Raw genomic sequence first — 18,438 nt, 5'->3', positions numbered from 1 at the left:
TGAATCTGAGAGCTGGTTAAGAAATAAAGCTCTTGATCAAAGATTGGAGACCACAGATATGAGAGTGCTGAGAAAGGTAAGAGGGAGTCAACAGATGGAATCAATGGCAGTATCATATTAAAAATGAGTACATTAGGAAAGAACTTGACATTGTTAGCATTGAGTTATGTATTAGCAGAGCTAATTTTGTGTGGTATTGTCACTTAAACAGAATGAAAAGGTTAACAAAACAACTGTTTTGGGGCCAGAATGGCAGAAAAATGAAGATCTAGGTGAATTGATATAGTAAGAATACCTCAGACTAAAATATAACTGATAATAATGGAGTCCTGACAGATAACAGATTAATTTGGGAGAGTATTATCGATAGGAAGTTAGCAATGATGTAACCTTTTTATGTAGTACTATCATAACTTAAAAAAAAAAAAATTAACTATATCTTTTTTTCTAAATATCAAAATTTCGATATGTACCCTAAGGGTACATATTAAGAATCTGATGCTAATGATGATGAAGTAAATAAACAAAAATAAGAATCTACAAACGAGTTTCCAGTACTAACATATACAGCAGAAACATGCAGATAGTTCAAAAATTAGATAAATGAATGGAATCATTCAGATAAAAATATTAAGAAAACCGAAAAGTGTAATGGTATTCAACAAAATCACAAATTAGAGAAAAGCATAAACTATAGACAATAAATGATTGGATCCAAAAACAAAAACCACAAATGGAAAAAAAAATACAGAACAAATTCAGGATAACAGATGGACAAAGAAAGTAAACAAAGAAATAGCAAAGTGAAAGAAAATCAGTGAAAATTGAGGCAAAAGGTGGTAGAATGGACTTGAAAACAGTAGCACTATCAACAATTAGGATTAATAGTGAAAGAAAATGGCTAAAAATCTGCTTTTCAAATGAAATTTGATAAACAATTTTTTTTAATGTAAATCACACCCACAACAGGTTATAAAAATCTACTGTACATTACTAGCATTATTATTATTTTTTAAGCACCATGGGCTAAGAATTAGATAATCAGTGGCTTTATTCTAGAGAAAAAACATGGTACTTTTGAAAAAGTATCATTTCATGTCTTCATTAAGAGAGTGGTGTTCTTATACAGGGTGATGGAAACTGTCCTATAACCTAAAGATTTTCTCAGAAACATCAATGAAATAGTGATCAAACCTACAACCTGTTCGTTAGATAGGCAAAAATAATATCCACTTGGTCAACTACACAAGCATTTTCTAAAATACAGTTTACTCTGTTACTAGTTTTTAAAATGCTACAGACATTTCACAGTATTACAGTAACATAATACAGTCTCTCTCTCTCTCTATACACACACACACACACACACACATGGATGAAATTAGTCAATTTTTAATTTCAGCGTATGTCTAATTTCTCATATAAGCAATGGAAAATCACAATATTCTGCAATTTCTATTAAAAAACAAAATGCAGATGAATTAAAAATTAATGCAGTATTATAAATAAAACTAAACTGATAAAAAAAAATCAAGCAATCCAAATACAATAATTCAATTGCACTAACTTTGAGAGTATTCCTCTCCCATTTGAGGTGGATATTCTTCATCCCAATCTACAACGTCATCATCTAATAAAACAACAATGTGACATTCTCGATCTCCTCTCTAAAATGAAATATGAAAACTTTGTCAACAAGAAAAGATTAAATGCATAAATAACTTATTACTATATGTAATGGACTTATACACCAGATTTTTATCAAGTATTAGCCAGAATTTATTCTTCTAAAAGGAATGAATTCTAAAATAAATTTGGGAAAATCTGTCAAAGCATAAAAGTTTTTACTCCAAAATAAGTTAACAATGAATCCATTCCATATAACATATCCAGTTTAAAAATGACCAATGTACTAAATGATTATTTTAAACTCAATCACACCATGTTTAATTTCCGGTAAATTTTATAAAAATTATTGTGATTTTCACAAAAATTATTATTGCACATATGCGTCCAGTGGGATAATGTAATAATTTCCACCTTCACTTTAGTTGTAATTCAGACTGCATAAAAATGTGTGCTCATTTTGATTCTTATGATGGTTTTGTTCTGCAAAAACAGACTTTTAAATGGAGGAATAATTTGAATCAGGTTGGAAACTGTGCAATGATTGGCATTCATACATCAGCATTGAATCCTTACATGAAAAACATCTACCCTGAGATTCACAATGCTTTATATGTGAAGTTTGTGGAGATGGTACTATGAATTGCAACAAAAGTGTCACACTGGGCATCTCATTTCCATGAGGATCAAGCAAACATTAAAGATTATCAAGAAGTGGCAGCTATCAACAGTGATCAGTCCAAAATCATGATGAAATTGCAAGTTAAACTAACATCTCAACCATATTGTTTCCAGAATTCTGACTGAAATTTTGAAGAGAAAAGTTGCTGTCAAGTGGATTCCACAACAGCTGAGAGAGGACTGATACAAAGAGGAATGCAGAACTGCTGCATTCTTCTTCTGAGGGCTGCAGCAGTTTTTCAGACCTAAAATGCCACTGGGCATGCACATCTTTAGAAAGTAATGGCTTCCCACTTCTTGGACTGTCATTAAGCTTGTCTGATCTTCAAGGAAGTGGGATGCTAGTATGACAGCATGCTATGATCCCACAAACTTCACATAAAACATTGAATCTCAGTTGCATTTTTTACATGAAAGGTTTTCAATTTTGAGTTACAAATGCTGATCACTGCATAACATATCACCACAGTCAGATTCTTTCTTCATTTTGAAGTTATTCTGCATAAGAACACCAAAAACAGAAAACAAGTGTATGGTGTTTTTTTCTTAGTCTGGCTTGCATATAACCCTTGTGTTATTATAATCATTAGTCAACTCTCTATAGAAAATTTGTAGGGACCAAAATAACAGTTTGTTATAAGGCTTTCACAGTAATAAATGTTGAAAGTTTTTTCACTTGGTTATACTATAAATTAAAGATGCCAAGAAATTATATTCTTGGTTTCAGACTTCATGCACAAACTTTGTTTGCTTACATTTGGATAAAGGATGAAACCAAGAATATAATTTCTTGATATCTTTAATTTACAGTGATAAATGACAGTTATGATACACATGAAATATACAATTTTATAAAAGTTAACAGAAAATATTACTGTAGCTTTATAAAACTTCCACATAAAGACCAGATGATGCCATGATGTATAAATTATTGTTAAGTATAAATGCCATTTACGGATCAAAACCAATAACCACCAGAAAAATTGGTGCTGTGAAACTAAATATTCTCAGTTTGTAAAGAAATTAGTCACACAATGATCCACAAAGTTTCTGCAATCAAAAATGATCCATAATTGAATCTTCCACCCTATTTTCCATCTCTTTGGATGCATAATTCTTTCCTCTTCCTATACATCCAAAGAGATGGAAGACAGGATGCAAATGATTCAGTACTCTCTGGCATTTATCTCATAGTTAGTGAACGTAAAGCAAGAAAATGTTTTATGAATATGAGTCCCATGAACTTCATCTGCTGCAATAGTGTACACAGGTAGTGAGAATTTAATCTGATTTGCAAGCATACAGGTGGGGAAAAATGAGAGTTATTCACAAAGAAGGTACTGCTTATAGTAGGAGGAAACTGTTCAATTAATGGGTTAACTTTGACAGTAAATAGCATGACATAACACAGGAACTTGTGGGATTTCCTCCACTTGACAAATGGTTGGGAAAGATATATCCCACTGAGGCTTGAATGATTTGATAAGATAAAAGTTTTAAGGAAAAAAGGGAAGGGATTTTCTATAAAACATTCTGTAAGATACTAAACTTCCAAGCTGTCATATGCTTTTTCTACAAGAAAAAGAACACCCAAGATCCTCTCACTGTACCCACAGTAGGTGACCTTGGGCACCATTTAAATCCCCCACAAGTATAGGGATAGTAACTAAAAGATGAGATCATAAAGGCCATCCTGAGATACATCTGCACTAGGTGGTAAATAAATGCAGTGAACTGTAATGAGCAATCCTGTTAAGAGGTGAAGTAAAAACTTCCATGGAAAATTATCTGCTATCCTATCTGTACATATGATTAATGATATACTAATATATGAATTCTCACCAAGTTCCAAACAGGTCTCTTGGAAGCAAAACTACCCTGGGTTTATGTTTCTGCAACATGAAAATCAGACGTCTCATTTTCATATTGCAGAATCAGACTCTGATTTTGAGTTTCTGGACTTTCCCCTCCCATTTTGAGGAATTGTAAAAAAAAGGTCCCAATCTTCCTCTTCAGGAAAAAATATCAAATATACTATCAGTGAATTCTGTCTAGTATCCTGAACAGATTCCTCCATGGATACAGGGGTATCCATTTTTCTTTTTTTTTTTCTGCTGGCATGTGTGCAGGCTTTTCCTAACGTAGTGGCAGCACTCAAATAGTCACTCACATGGAAAGTGTGCAGGCTTTTCCTAACGTAGTGGTAGCACTCAAATAGTCACTCACATGGAAAGAAGCAGAAACCTGCTTCTGGAGACCAAATTTGGTATCAACTATCTAAGGACTCCAATAAGCAATGTGTTTTACTCGGTGGAAGATTACTTTCATTGCTCAGTGAATTCATGCTTCTATGATGCTGTTATATCATATATGATTATATAATAAATTAAATAAAAATTCAATTTATTATTTGAGCATCTCCACTAAGTTCCTAGGATGCATTGTGGAATGTCTCACATGATCTATTAAACATTCTTTAAATTCATTTAATGACAATACACTCACTTTCTAACCAAATCCATATTCCATTTTTAAGGATCCCTTGTTCTCCTTCCCCCCCCCCTCTTTTTAATGTAGAATTTCTTTTGCATATATCCTATATAACTCCTTTAATAATTTATATGTTTCTACCATATACCCTCTTTCCCACATCTTACCTAAATTCCGTAATTAATAAACCTTCAGCCTATCTTCACAGTAAGTGTTCCACAGACCTGATGCTATCTTAAATTATCCAATCAGATTAAATTAGATAACCGACATCTAAATTTCTTCAATATTTCCTTGGCCATACCAGATGACCAAGTTCAAGCACAATAAGCTAGATGATGCATGCCAAAATCTTATAAAGAGAAATGACAATGACAACTTCCTTATCCTTAGTTGTCAGTGCAATTCCATATGCTATTCTTATCTTTCACACAATATGTTCCCCCAAAAGTTAACTCCTTTAAAGATCAATGTAATACACTGTGTATTTAGTTTATACAGTTGCCTCTCAATAGAGCATATTTGTTGGAACAATGGGGATAGTCTGTTATAGTGAACGTTTGTTATTGGTAGTGTTTGCTATAGTGAGAGCTGACTGTATTTCTGATTTAAATTTCTAATAAAATGACTCACCTGGGCAGAAGCTACCATAGCAGGTAAAATCAAGTCTTCAAGAAAAGATTCAAACTGCTGGCGGGCACCCTCATTTGACAGTTCATGAAGTAAACCCCCTAATTTATAATAAAGCATCATCATCATTCAATAAAACAGTTTGGAGTATATCTGCTTCAGTTTTGTTCAAAGAAATGTTTAACTGATTTTATCATTATATAATTCAAACCAAATACTGTTAACTGATATTGAATAATTTACAGCTTACTTAATCTCTCTTAGGGATCTGAAGTTGGATAAATGCATTCAACTTACTAGGGTGGTGTTTCTCTGCATTACCGATGTGCCTGATAGCAAATCAATTGCATTATCAAATGTTCCAGACCCTATTTCTTTACATTGAATTAAATTTCTAAAATATATCCTTGTATATATATTTTTAAACGGAATATCATCTCTGTTTTTGAAGCACATTAAACTAAATGACATCAAACTGGTGAACATTTAAATTAGGGGCTCTGTCTCAGCATTCACAACCAGCTATTTTTTTCTACATTCAAATATAAATTATTGGTTAAACCTGTGCAACATCCAGACTGCACATTAACCAAAATGGTTAATGTGCAGTCTGAATGTTGCACATCCAGAATGTTTATCATACACATGATAAACATTCAATATCCAATCAAGAAAGCATCATTTGTGCTTTTCTCAAAAATTATTTGAATATTTTCACTGGAAATTGCATTGGAAAACAGTTTGGAAAAATGGTGCATTTAATTTAAATCCCGAAGCATTTTAAAGAATGCTGGGAAATTCATAGACTTAAAGTGGATAAGAATTCCTTTTTTTTAATCCTGCACAATAGATAAAATCTCATCGTTACAATATCTTGGAATGTTTCTTGAGATGAGTTAAAAATAAGCTTCTGAAAACTCCAAATAATTTTTGTGAAATTACATAAAGTCAAAAATTTCATATTTTCAGGGTTTTCCCATCTGAAAGCTACCTTCATGCAAAATTTCAACTTCCTAGCCACTAATGAGGTGAGTATACAGTGATCTACAAGACAAGTCAATTAAATTAACAGCACATACATGATTAAATGCAACTCAAGAAAAAATAATGACTTTTTTACTCTCAGATTTTCTTTAGAGGGTGTCAGCAATGTCATGCAAATAATATATGTTGATTCAGTTTAGAAAAGTTTAAAAATACATAGAAAGATGCTAAATAACATAAAAACTATTGTTAGGCAACTTGCTGCCAAAAATTTCCTGCCTGAAAAATGTGTACATTCAAATTACGATATAATTTTTTTTTTTTTCTCTCTCTTTTTTTTTTATGTGGCTCACAGACACAAAAGGTTTATTTATAAACCTATAGTACTCATTATAACTAATTAATAACGGAATCACTCACGTTAATTTAAATATATATTTATTTGCAGAATTTTCAGCTATGTTTTATAGCCATTTTCAATAGGCTTATAGGAAAACAATCACAGAAAAAGATTAATTCAACTGAAAGTGTGTGATATTATATGCACTATCAGCTGCAGGAGAATAACGCAATTTCCATTAATGGATATCCAAAAATAATTAGCAAATAAAATATTTTAAATATAAATTTTTACTGATGTGTCTAACTATCGACCTATCAGTATCTCTGGTGTGGTAGTAAAGATTTTAGAGAAGTTGGGATGATCTTGCATACAGAAATGGGTACACAAACAAACCATAATCTGCAAGGAGCAGCATAGGTTTACTAAAGGAAGGTCATGTTTTAGCAATTTGCTCATATTTCATAACAATGTTATGGCTGAGTTGGATAAAAGGAATGGATACACTATAATAATGTTGAATTTTTCTAAGGCATTTGATAGGATACCACATGAAAGACTGTTGCATAAACTGGAGAACATAGGATTGGAATATAAACTCTTGACTTGGATCAGGAGATGGTTGACAGACAGATATCAAAAAGTGGTATATAGTGGGTGTGAATTTTCCAAATTTAAGATGACCAGTGGTGTACTTCAAGGTTTAGTCATTGGGCCATTATTGTTCAATCTATAGATTAATGACATCAGGCAGGATCTAACATCAGATGTGCAATTGTTTGGGATTATGTGAAGATAGGCAGGGCAATCAGGGATACTACTGATATTCAACACTTAAAAAATTATTGAATAGGCTGGAAATTTGGACAAACAAAAAATGGCTGTCAGTTTACTGTTAGTAAGTGTAAAGTTATGCACTTTGGTGTGATGAGATTTCCAGTGGCATATTATATTAGCAAGGTTATGCAACAAGAAACTGAGGAAGCAAGGGATCTTGGTAGATAGGAATTTGAAGTTCAAAGGTCATATAGCAAAAGTTGCAAATACAACTCAGAGGATTATTGCAATGTTGAAGTGAACCTTGAACATCTAAAGATAAAAAAGTCATTTTGCCTCTTTATAAGGCTTTGATAAGACCACACTTGGATTATTGTGCACAGATTTGGTCTCCTGGATTCCAAGGGGATAAAGAAGCTGTGGAAAGGGTGCAAAGAAGAGTTACAAACATTATATCCAGATTATGAGGACAGATTGTGAATATGTGGATTGCAGTCTGACAGAGGCCTATAAATTTCTGAATGGGTGTTATAGGATATCATCTGATGAAATTTTTTGTTATATGGAAGGTAGGAAGAGAACACAGGGGCATCCATGGAAGTTAAGTTTGTTCACAGTCAAGAAAGGTTAAGAGCTATTTTTCTCCCAGAGAGCAGTTAGTGAGTGGAATAGTTTGTCTTTAGGGACAGTGAGTGCATCTAGTGTGAATGAATTTAAGGGAAGATATGACAGATGGTTTGGGTGATTTATAGCCCCCCTCGAAGAATCCTCGACTCCCTGGAGGTCTCAGATAATAATAACAATAATAATAATAAACAATTACATTAATTAAATTAAGGGGATATTAAATCCCACATTGTTTTAAAACCGAATAAGAAACTCAAAGATTGGAATCAGAGAGTTTCATGCCGAATATAGTATAGTAAACTATAAAAGTATCGGCAACTACAGTTCGCCCACCGTTTGTAGGTCCCTGCTTCGCGTCTTTCCAAGATAGTCGATTCATGCTGAAGGGGAGAAAGAAATGAAGGACATCTGAATTGGTCGCCAACACGCGAAATCACATGCTTTATAGGTAAAATTTTCCAACTGTTATACAAGCAACATAGTTAACTACAATAATCATAAAAGAGAAGTTAATTTTCCGACCGGTAATAATAAACAACTCATTCCACTATACAGACTGATTACCCTATTATCGGAATGGATTCTCCTTTTTCTGAGATGCACCGAAGTGTTGAAGGATCTCTAATCGATGGGCGAACTATACTAGTGTGAGCTAATGCACGTAGTCCAAGTACGTAGTACAAACTCGGGCAACTCGCAGCAAAGGTGGTAAAGTTCTCATTGCTATTCTTGGTATTTTCCATAATGTAAAACACATTTCCTAGGAAATGTATGCTGTTATTATCTTTGAGTTTCTTATTCAGTTTTAAAACAATGTGGGATTTAATATCCCCTTAATTTAAATAATGTTTATATCGCCGAAATGAAGCCTATCGGCTCTTTATATTTAAGTAACTTAAGCACCTTTTGATAACTCGTATAGCAGAGTATATAAGTTCTTTTCGCTATATCCTTTGGTATTAATTTGGTCTAGCTACTCACTGATGAAGCCTCAATAAAGGCTGAAACCGGTCTGGGTAGTGACCTCCTACCATAATGTAATAACATCATACATTTCCTAGGAAATGTGTTTTACATTATGGAAAATACCAAGAATAGCGATCAGAACTTTACAACCTTTGCTGCGAGTTACCCGAGTTTGTACTACGTACTTGGACTATGTGCATTAGCTCACGCATTGGCTCTTTATATTTAAGTAACTTAATGGGTGCACCTTTTTGACAACTCGTATAGCAGAGTATATAAGTTCTTTTCACTATACCCTTTGGTATTAATTTGGTCTAGCTACTCACTGATGAAGCCTCAATAAAGGCTGAAACCGGTCTGGGTAGTGACCTCCCACCATAATGTAATAACAGCATACATTTCCTAGGAAATGTGTTTTACATTATGGAAAATACCAAGAATAGCAATCAGAACTTTACCACCTTTGCTGCGAGTTGCCCGAGTTTGTACTACGTACTAGGACTACATGCATTAACTCACGTTAGTAGCTGCCGATACTTTTATAGTTTACTATACTATATTCGGCATGAAACTCTGATTCCGATCTTTGAGTTTCTTATTCGGTTTTAAAACAATGTGGGATTTAATATCCCCTTAATATAAATAATGTTTATATCGCCAAAATGAAGCCTATTGGCTCTTTATATTTAAGCAATTAATTACAATTACATATTAGTCAGTATAACTTCCCAAAATTGAGAAAGTTTAAGGCAATAATTTTTGTTAAGGTTTGGATTGTTAAAGTGTGCTTCACAGCTTTCTTAGTTCTACAGTTCTCAAAATATAGAAAACCAACTCATGCCAGTCAAGACATTGATTCTAACTCACCCGTGTCAGAAATATGGTGTAGTCAAATTGTTAGTAGAAAGAACTCATAAAATTCATTCTGCACATTCTCTTCTAAACAAAGAACTCGTTTATTATCAGAACTACTTTTATCTCTAATGATTATAACGCAAAAACTATCAAAAAATAATAATTATGGCCGTTGTCTTAACCTGTCTCAAAGAAGGAGTTACCAGAATTTTCATTCCATATGTTAAAGATGCTTCAGACAAAACAGTAAGACCACTTCAACAGATTGACCTATAAGTCTCTTTCCTTCCAGTTCATAAACTCAATATCTTCCTTATCTTTCCTAAAGACAAATATCCTCCTCGTTCTTATCCTGGAGTTTACAGAATTCCCCGCTCATGTGGCTTATGTTATTATGGACAAACTGATTGTTCTGTACAAATTCATCTTGAAGAACATCAAAAATATATTTAACTTAAAAGAACCTAATAAATCTGGTTTAGAAAACCATGCATTATCCACAAAATACAGATTTCAGTGGAACAAACCCAAAGTGCAACATAAAAGTTATTTTCTTCTGATGAGTCTTTGGACTCCCAGGAGGTGACAAATAATAATAATAATGACTGTACAGAGAAAGCTGTGAAGCACACATTCACAATCCAAACATCAACAAAAATGATTGCCTTGAACTTTCTCGATTTTGAGAAAGTTACACTGACTAATACTCACCATTCATGTGTTCTGTAAATTGTAATTATTTTTGAATATCTCTTAATGTAGATGAAGCTATTCTCACAGCTGATAATGCATATAATAAATAAATCTGTGGACTAGGACATCACACACTTTCAATTGAATTGATATTTTCTCTCACGCTTTTTCTTTTTTTTTTTGTGACTTTTTTTTCTTATAATCATGTTGAATATGGTTATGAAACAGTCGAAAATTCTACAAATAAAAAAAAATTAAATAAATGTGATTCCATTAATGGTTATAATGAATTTTTCCACTTATAACTTGATCTTTAGATCAAAACCTACAGTACTTTTGTACTGTGGGAGGGCTAAGAATTGTTTATCCATTTTTATTGTTTTTATATATTTTTTATTTTTTACATAGTCTGGAAACCCTGCTTTGGAGGCAAACCATGGAACTTTATCAAGCCACTTCAGCCCTTCAAATAGCAGGGTAACAGTCTCGACACTGGGCAATGAAATTTCTCCAACCTGAAGACAAATCACAAACATCCATGCCCAAAGTGGGATCAGAACCTGCAACCTGTTGGTTGGAAAGCAGATATGCTAACCACTTGGCTGACCAGGATAGCATTTATCCCTTATACCACCCTACTTTAAGAGGAGGAAAGTGGACAGAAGAGATGAAATACTAAATGGAGGGATTGCAATGCACAGTTTTTCATATCAAACATCGATTTCTTTTCTTTTCCCAGCCATCTAATTAACATATGGTATTTAGAGAATGAAATTAATACTAAGTACAGAATACTCATCTATGAGATGTAAGAGATAAATACAGTAGCATAATTGAAAAACATAAATAAGTAAAGCATCTGCTTGCTTATGTAACAAAACTGAAATGATGCATTCTTCAAGTATACTATACATTAACGTTTCTCAAACTATGTTCCATGGAATACTGGTGTTCCGTGAAAAATTATCAAAATTAATGAGCCTGGGATGTGGATTGTGCTCTTAAGGCCAGCACACGCTGGCTGACAGCTGTCCGCGGTTGTCAACACCTCCGAGCGCGAGTGAAGTACAGAGGTATCTATTCTAGGAAAAGAGCAGTCACAAGCAAGGTCAATGTGATGCAGCCCGGCATGCTTTTAGTGTGCACTGTCACATTTTTGCGATGCGATACAGCCTGCTGCAGCAATATTGTGAGCTTAGCTTTACACTGAATATGAGACTGATGATACTCGACTATTACCAAGGTGTTCAGTTAAAATTTCAGGATTTGAAGTGTTCCGTTGTAGGAAAAGTTTGAGAAACGCTGCTATACATAATGCCACATACAAGCCAAAGTTCAACTGAATTTTGTTCATCGGATATTTATAAAATAATTTGTCAGGGCCGGTCCGAGAGAGTATCTGATGCCCCTAGGCAAAGAAAATTTAGGCGCCCCTATACATTCTCTCTCTCTATATATATTTACTAATTTATATATATATATATATATATATACTAATTTTATACACTAATATATATATACTAATTTTTTTTCGAAGGTTGTAATTTTTCCCTGAACTATGTAGCAAAATCTGGAGCCCTGAAGTCTTAGCATCCCTAGGCGATTGCCTAGGTTCGCCTAATGATAAAACCGACCCTAATTACAAAACAATATCATTAACAAAAAAGGCACTAAGATGAATTGCTGCATAACAAAATATAAAAACTTTACGCAGTTTCTGAGAGGACATCAGCATTTACTAATGATTAAGTCTGTATTTTATAGTGAAACAATTCCAGAGAAAGTTTTATATTAATTTGCAAAGATGTTGAGCCCTGGTGGACATTCTAGAAATAGAGTTCTCATGAACGGTTCTCTTATGTTTCTATTCCAATAGCCTTTACTCCTTTCTACAAAATTATTTTTGAGTATTTATGATGTAGAATCAACTGTATTTCGCAAAAATATGACACAATTACATAAGGACCATTTCATACAGCTATAATGGTCTACCCCCATGCTATTAGTACAAGACCAAACTTAATGATGATGTAGAACATATATGTAGAATAAAATGTCACTTGTGTGTGTTGGGGGGGGGGGGGGGGCAAAGGTTACACCTCCCACACCTAGGATTTCCTCCTCACTGCAAATGAAGACTGTATAGCTTTAAATACATTTATTACCAGTGGTAGGATTCAGCCGGTTCTCACCGGTTCGGTAGAACCGGTACTCATTTTTTGTTTGGCAAACCGGTTGTTAAAATGGCACTTGCAATCAGGGTTCTTTTTAAAGTGGGTGCTTTGGCAGCCGCCCAATGTGGAAATCACAAATTTACATTCCTTCTCTTTTTTAACGTTCATCTGCGCAACAGAGTATTCTAAGTGCCCGTAGTAAGGTTCATTCCGTCCATAGGTGAAAAAAATTAGAAAGATCTATGCTTGTAATATTTATTTATTCGTTTCATAAAACTGTTATACTACAGTTTGATGTAGTATACCTTTGATGAAATACTACATTTTTATTCCTTCGTGTTTGTTACTTAGTAAACAAACATATAACGTAAAGATAAAATGTGCCAAACAACCAGGAGGTGACATGCTGTCATTTGTTTCAGCTTTGAGTTATGCCCAAAAATCCCACGAGATATTATGAGTGTGCTGGTGTTCCCTGATCGGTAAAACCAATAGGAAGCTAGGACACAATGAACGAATAGAAATATAGATTTCAAGGGTTATCTTATCGCCCATTTCGGAAGCTGTGGAAAAACTTGTGATAAAAACGCAATTTTTACAACTTTCCCGTGACAAACAGGTTTGTTGTACACATTATTTTATCATATTTAATCTGCATAGCCTATGCCATTTATTAATTCAGCAAGAAATTTTCGTTTAGTATCGATAAAATGAAGAAATATATGTTCTGACTGATGTTTATCAATAGTATAAGCACAGTGCTTTGTTTATAAAAGTTTATGATATGACCACACATGGACAGAACCAGGAAAAATATTCAAATATATAAGCACATCTCTGCTCCTGCTCTATAATATATTAAAATAAAACATTTTTTAATTTTTTTGCAGTAGCCTTAAAAGGGTGAAAAGGCAACAAAGTTTGATAGATTTTTTAAATAAGAAACCAAAATCAGAATCTGTTGTATCAGAATTGGCCTTGGATGATACAAAACAGTCACAAGCACAACCACTCCAACTTGAAGAAAGCAGCACGTCAATTACTGAAATAAAAAACGATAACTCCAAAATTGAAAATAATCTTCCTGAATGCTGGACAGTGCAACAATATAACAATTTTAAAGAAAAATATGACGGACTAGTAATTTCTAATAAAAAGTTAGGTTGCAAGTATTGTGCAAAATATGATTTTATAAAAGAGAAAAGTGTTCATGTGTCAAAAGAATGGAAATGTTTTCAGATTGAGGCATCAGGGAAAAATAAAGAGATACAACAAGCTTCTCTAAGGAAAAAAATGAAAGAACATTTTTCATCAAAAGTTTATAACATTTGTAAAGATAACTTAAAACAACGTGAGCAGGATCCAATAACAAAAGTAATAGATACAATGAATGAAAAATATTTAAGTACTACTTGTAGAGTATTTAATACAGTTTAATACAAACAGGTGCAACCATTAAGTTACTTAAATATAAAGAGCATAGGCTTCATTTCGGTGATATAAACATTATTAAAATTAAGGGGATATTAATCCCACATGGTTTTAAAACCGAATAAGAAACTCAAAGATTGGAATCAGAGAGTTTCATACCAAATATAGTAAACTATAAAAGTATCGCCGATTACTAGCATAAGCTAATGCAAGTAGTCCTAGTACGTAGTACAATCTCGGGCAACTCGTTGCAAAGGTGGGTAAAGTTCTGATCGCCATTTTTGGTATTTTCCATAATGTAAAAACACATTCCTAGGAATGTGTATGCTGTTATTACATTATGGTGGGAGGTCACTACCTAGACCGGTTTCAGCCTTTTTTGAGGCTTCATCAGTGAGTAGCTAGACCAAAGATACCAAAGGGTATAATGAAAAGAACTTATATACTCTTGCTATACACGTTGTCAAACAGGTGCAACCATTAAGTTACTTAAATATAAAGAGCCAATAGGCTTCATTTCGGCGATATAAACATTATTAAAATTAAGGGGATATTAATCCCACATTGTTTTAAAACCGAATAAGAAACCCAAAGATTGGAATCAGAGAGTTTCATGCCGAATATAGTAAACTTAAAAGTATCAGCGATTACTAGCATGAGCTAATGCAAGTAGTCCTAGTACGTAGTACAATCTCAGGCAACTCATTGCAAAGGGGTAAAGTTCTGATCGCTATATTTGGTATTTTCCATAATGTAAAAACACATTTCCTAGGAAATGTATGCTGTTATTACATTATGGTGGGAGGTCACAACCCAGACCGGTTTCAGCCTTTTTTGGCAACTCATATAGCAGAGTATATAAGTTCTTTTCGTTATACCCTTTGGTATCTTTGGTCTAGCTACTCACTGATGAAGCCTCTAAAAAGGCTGAAACCGGTCTGGGTAGTGACCTTCCACCATAATGTAATAACAGTATACATTTCCTAAGAAATGTGTTTTTACATTATGGAAAATACGAAAAATAGCGATCAGAACTTTACCCACCTTTGCAATGAGTTGCCCGAGATTGTACTACATACTAGGACTACTTGCATTAGCTCACACTAGTAATCGCCGATACTTTTATAGTTTACTATATTTGGCATGAAACTCTCTGATTCCAATCTTTGAGTTTCTTATTTGGTTTTAAAACAATGTGGGATTAATATCCCCTTAATTTTAATAATGTTTATATCGCCGAAATGAAGCCTATTGGCTCTTTATATTTAAGTTGAAAATATATATTTTATAACTGATTTCGCATTGATTGATATTTTAAATGAAATTTCTCTTCTTTCAAATGCACTGCAAGCAAGAAATATAGACATAATAAAGGCTGAAAAACTAGTGATAAGATTTATTAAAGCATTTCATATGCTTGGAAAGGAAAAGGGTCCATACAAAAAAAAGTTGATGAATTAATTACTTCAGAAACCTTCAAAAATATAGAATTTGTAGAAAATCATCAATTTCTCAGGCTTCCTGAGGAAAGATTTTTTTCATTACCAAATTGATATTAATGATTATCGAGATTTCGTGGAAAACATTTTAAAAATTTCCCAGAATTATGCAATTTCTGAGTGTTCAAAGAGCTAAAAATATTGTCAGAACAATTGCTGTAAGTTCAGAAGAAGCAGAAAGGGGTTTTTCAAAGATGAACATAATATGTTCAGAGAAGAGCAGTCGCCTAACTGTTTCTAATATATCGAACAATGACTATTAGTCTAATCGGCCTACCTCTAAAGGAATGGGATTCTACTCCTAAAGTGAAAAGATGGTTAAGGATAAAGCACACAGCCGATGATGCTCGGATAAAAGCGAAGAATATTGCAAGTGAGGATGCCAATCAAGAAGCAATATGGAAATATCTTAAATAACAATTTTTTTTTGTCAGGTATTATTTAATATTTTTTCATTAATATTTTAAAACTCTTTCTTATAACATGATCTAGTTTTGTGTACCTCTTTTATTGTTCTTATTTACATATTAACTGTATGAAATAATAAACTACTATTACTATTAAGGGCGACTCCAGGGTCTAAGGGATGAGTCTAAGGGTCCTCGATGAGTCTAAGGGAGGCCCTAAACATCATGTCCACACAACTATACGACATTCTCACAGTATCTATCATACCTTGCCTTGAACTCACTCCCCGTCATAGCACCCACAACAGACTCTGGCAGCTTATTCCACTCATTTACCACTCTAAAAGTAAAGAACCCAGCTCTAACACCCTTGCTAACCACACTCTTGCCCAGCTTCCATAGGTGTCCCCTAGTTCTCCCACCACGAGTCCTGATCTCAAAAATATCCTCTGAATTAATCTTATAGAAACCCTTTAGCAATTTGAATGTCTCAATCATATCTCCCCTTTTCTGCCTATCAACTAATTTCTGCAACCCACAAATCTTCAACCTGTTCTCATAAGGTTCATTCCATAGACCTGCTATCATCTTGGTCACTTGCCTCTGGATCCTCTCCACCTCCTCCCCATGAAGAAGAAACCTAGGTGACCAAATCTGGGCACAGTAGTCGAGATGAGGTCTTATCAAGGCTCGGTACAGAGATACAATAACTTGCTTGTCTCTGCTCGTCAAAGTATTTTTCAACAACCAAGTGAGTTGATGAGCTGATTTAGCCACTTCTGCAATGTGCCCTCTAAACTTCATCTCCCTATCCATCAACACTCCCAAGTCCCTGGCCTCATCAATCTCCTGGAGTACAGTTCCACCAATGTGGTATTACTGCTGCTAATCTTTTCACCCCAAAATGCATAACCTTACATTTTGTCACATTAAATTGACATTCATTCTCCTTAGCCCAGAACTCCAATCTATCCAAGTTGTCCTGAAAGATTTTGACATCTTCTGCATTCACTAATGCCCTACCCAACTTTGCATCATCAGCGAACAAATGAACTGTTCCTTTTAGATCCTTCCCTATAACGTTAATGAACAAATTAAACAGCAGTGGTCCAAGAACAGAACCCTGTGACATACCACTAGTCACAGGACATCTTTTGGACTCTACTCCTGAATAAACTACTCTCTGCCATCTCTCCATCAACCACCCACCTATCCATCTCACCAACCCTATATCCATTTCCATATGTCCCACCCCTATCTTGATGCGTTATTCTAACTATCCCATTCCGATTTCTTGTCCTTAGTACTGGCTTGGGTACATTATATACATTCTTACACTCAACTGTCTCACTGATGTCTGCATATCCACTCCCCCCCCCTCCTTGGTAGCTCTAGTTTCCCTGGTCCTGCACATCCATTTTCACTTCATTCAGCAACACTTTTTCCAGTCTCCCCACACCAAATCCATTCAAATGCAGGCCATCCATCTTGTATAAATCTTTTCGCCCATCAAACTCATTCTACACCACACCCTCTGCATAACCTGCGCATAAAGTCATCTGCAATTATGGCCCTCCTCCTAAGCTCCTCTCTGTCGTACCACAGCAACAGACTCATCATTCTAACTCTGTCACTCTTTTCTTTCGCTACCTTTAACAATACTTTCAAGTCATCTCTCATAAAAAATTTATCTTCTTTCAATTCATTCGTACCCACCACAACTATCAATTCTTTCACCCTCTGTTTTTGTGCTCTAATACTTTCACTTACATCCTTAAATTTCCCACCCGGTAAGTACGATTTAGTTAAACTCCCATCTATCACTCCTCTTAATAACGAGTCACCATACAACACTCTTTCCTTCATTTCAGAAACTCTCCAACTCTTATGCTTATTTTTCCTTTCAAACACTTGTTTATTTCCGTTAGCCGAGGCACTCTGGAAGGAGTTTCGGTATATCGTTTTTTATACTTAAAATGGTCATTAGGGCAGCGAACCGGTTGTTAAATTATTTGAATCCCACCACTGTTTATTACCAATGGTACAGTAATCCTTCACTTATCCAACCACAGAGGATAAGAAATGTGCCAGTTGCATAACTGAAGGTACAATTACATAGTGCTTTGCTAGAAGCCATTTGATATATTAATCCACTCAAGGGTTAGTGAAAATTCATTCATCCATTTGAAGGTTGGATTATTTGAGAGATCACTGTATTTACTTTCAGACATGCAGTGCCCTTAGACTTGGACAAGAGA

General features: G+C 34.3%; 1 protein-coding gene across 5 annotated transcripts in view; it reads right to left on the bottom strand.

Moving 5' to 3' along the window:
• The window catches only part of mri (BTB/POZ domain-containing protein mrityu), a 323,678-nt gene that overhangs the window by 30,435 nt on the left and 274,805 nt on the right, over positions 1 to 18,438 (bottom strand). For all 5 annotated transcript variants that reach the window (XM_090412595.1, XM_090412596.1, XM_090412599.1 and 2 more), the window contains 2 exons: positions 5,431 to 5,528; positions 1,568 to 1,667 (listed from right to left, as the gene is read on the bottom strand). In XM_090412595.1, coding sequence (XP_090268721.1) covers positions 1,568 to 1,667; positions 5,431 to 5,528 — 198 coding nt within the window. The remainder of the gene's footprint in view (positions 1 to 1,567; positions 1,668 to 5,430; positions 5,529 to 18,438) is intronic.

Source organism: Typopeltis vanoorti, chromosome 23 (assembly GCF_054136105.1).
Source record: "Typopeltis vanoorti isolate ZY-2024b chromosome 23, IOZ_Tvanoo_1.0, whole genome shotgun sequence".
NCBI classification, from domain to species: Eukaryota; Metazoa; Arthropoda; class Arachnida; order Uropygi; family Thelyphonidae; genus Typopeltis; species Typopeltis vanoorti.
Note: the sequence above shows the minus strand (reverse complement) of the source record. Positions and strands in the feature narration are given on the sequence as shown.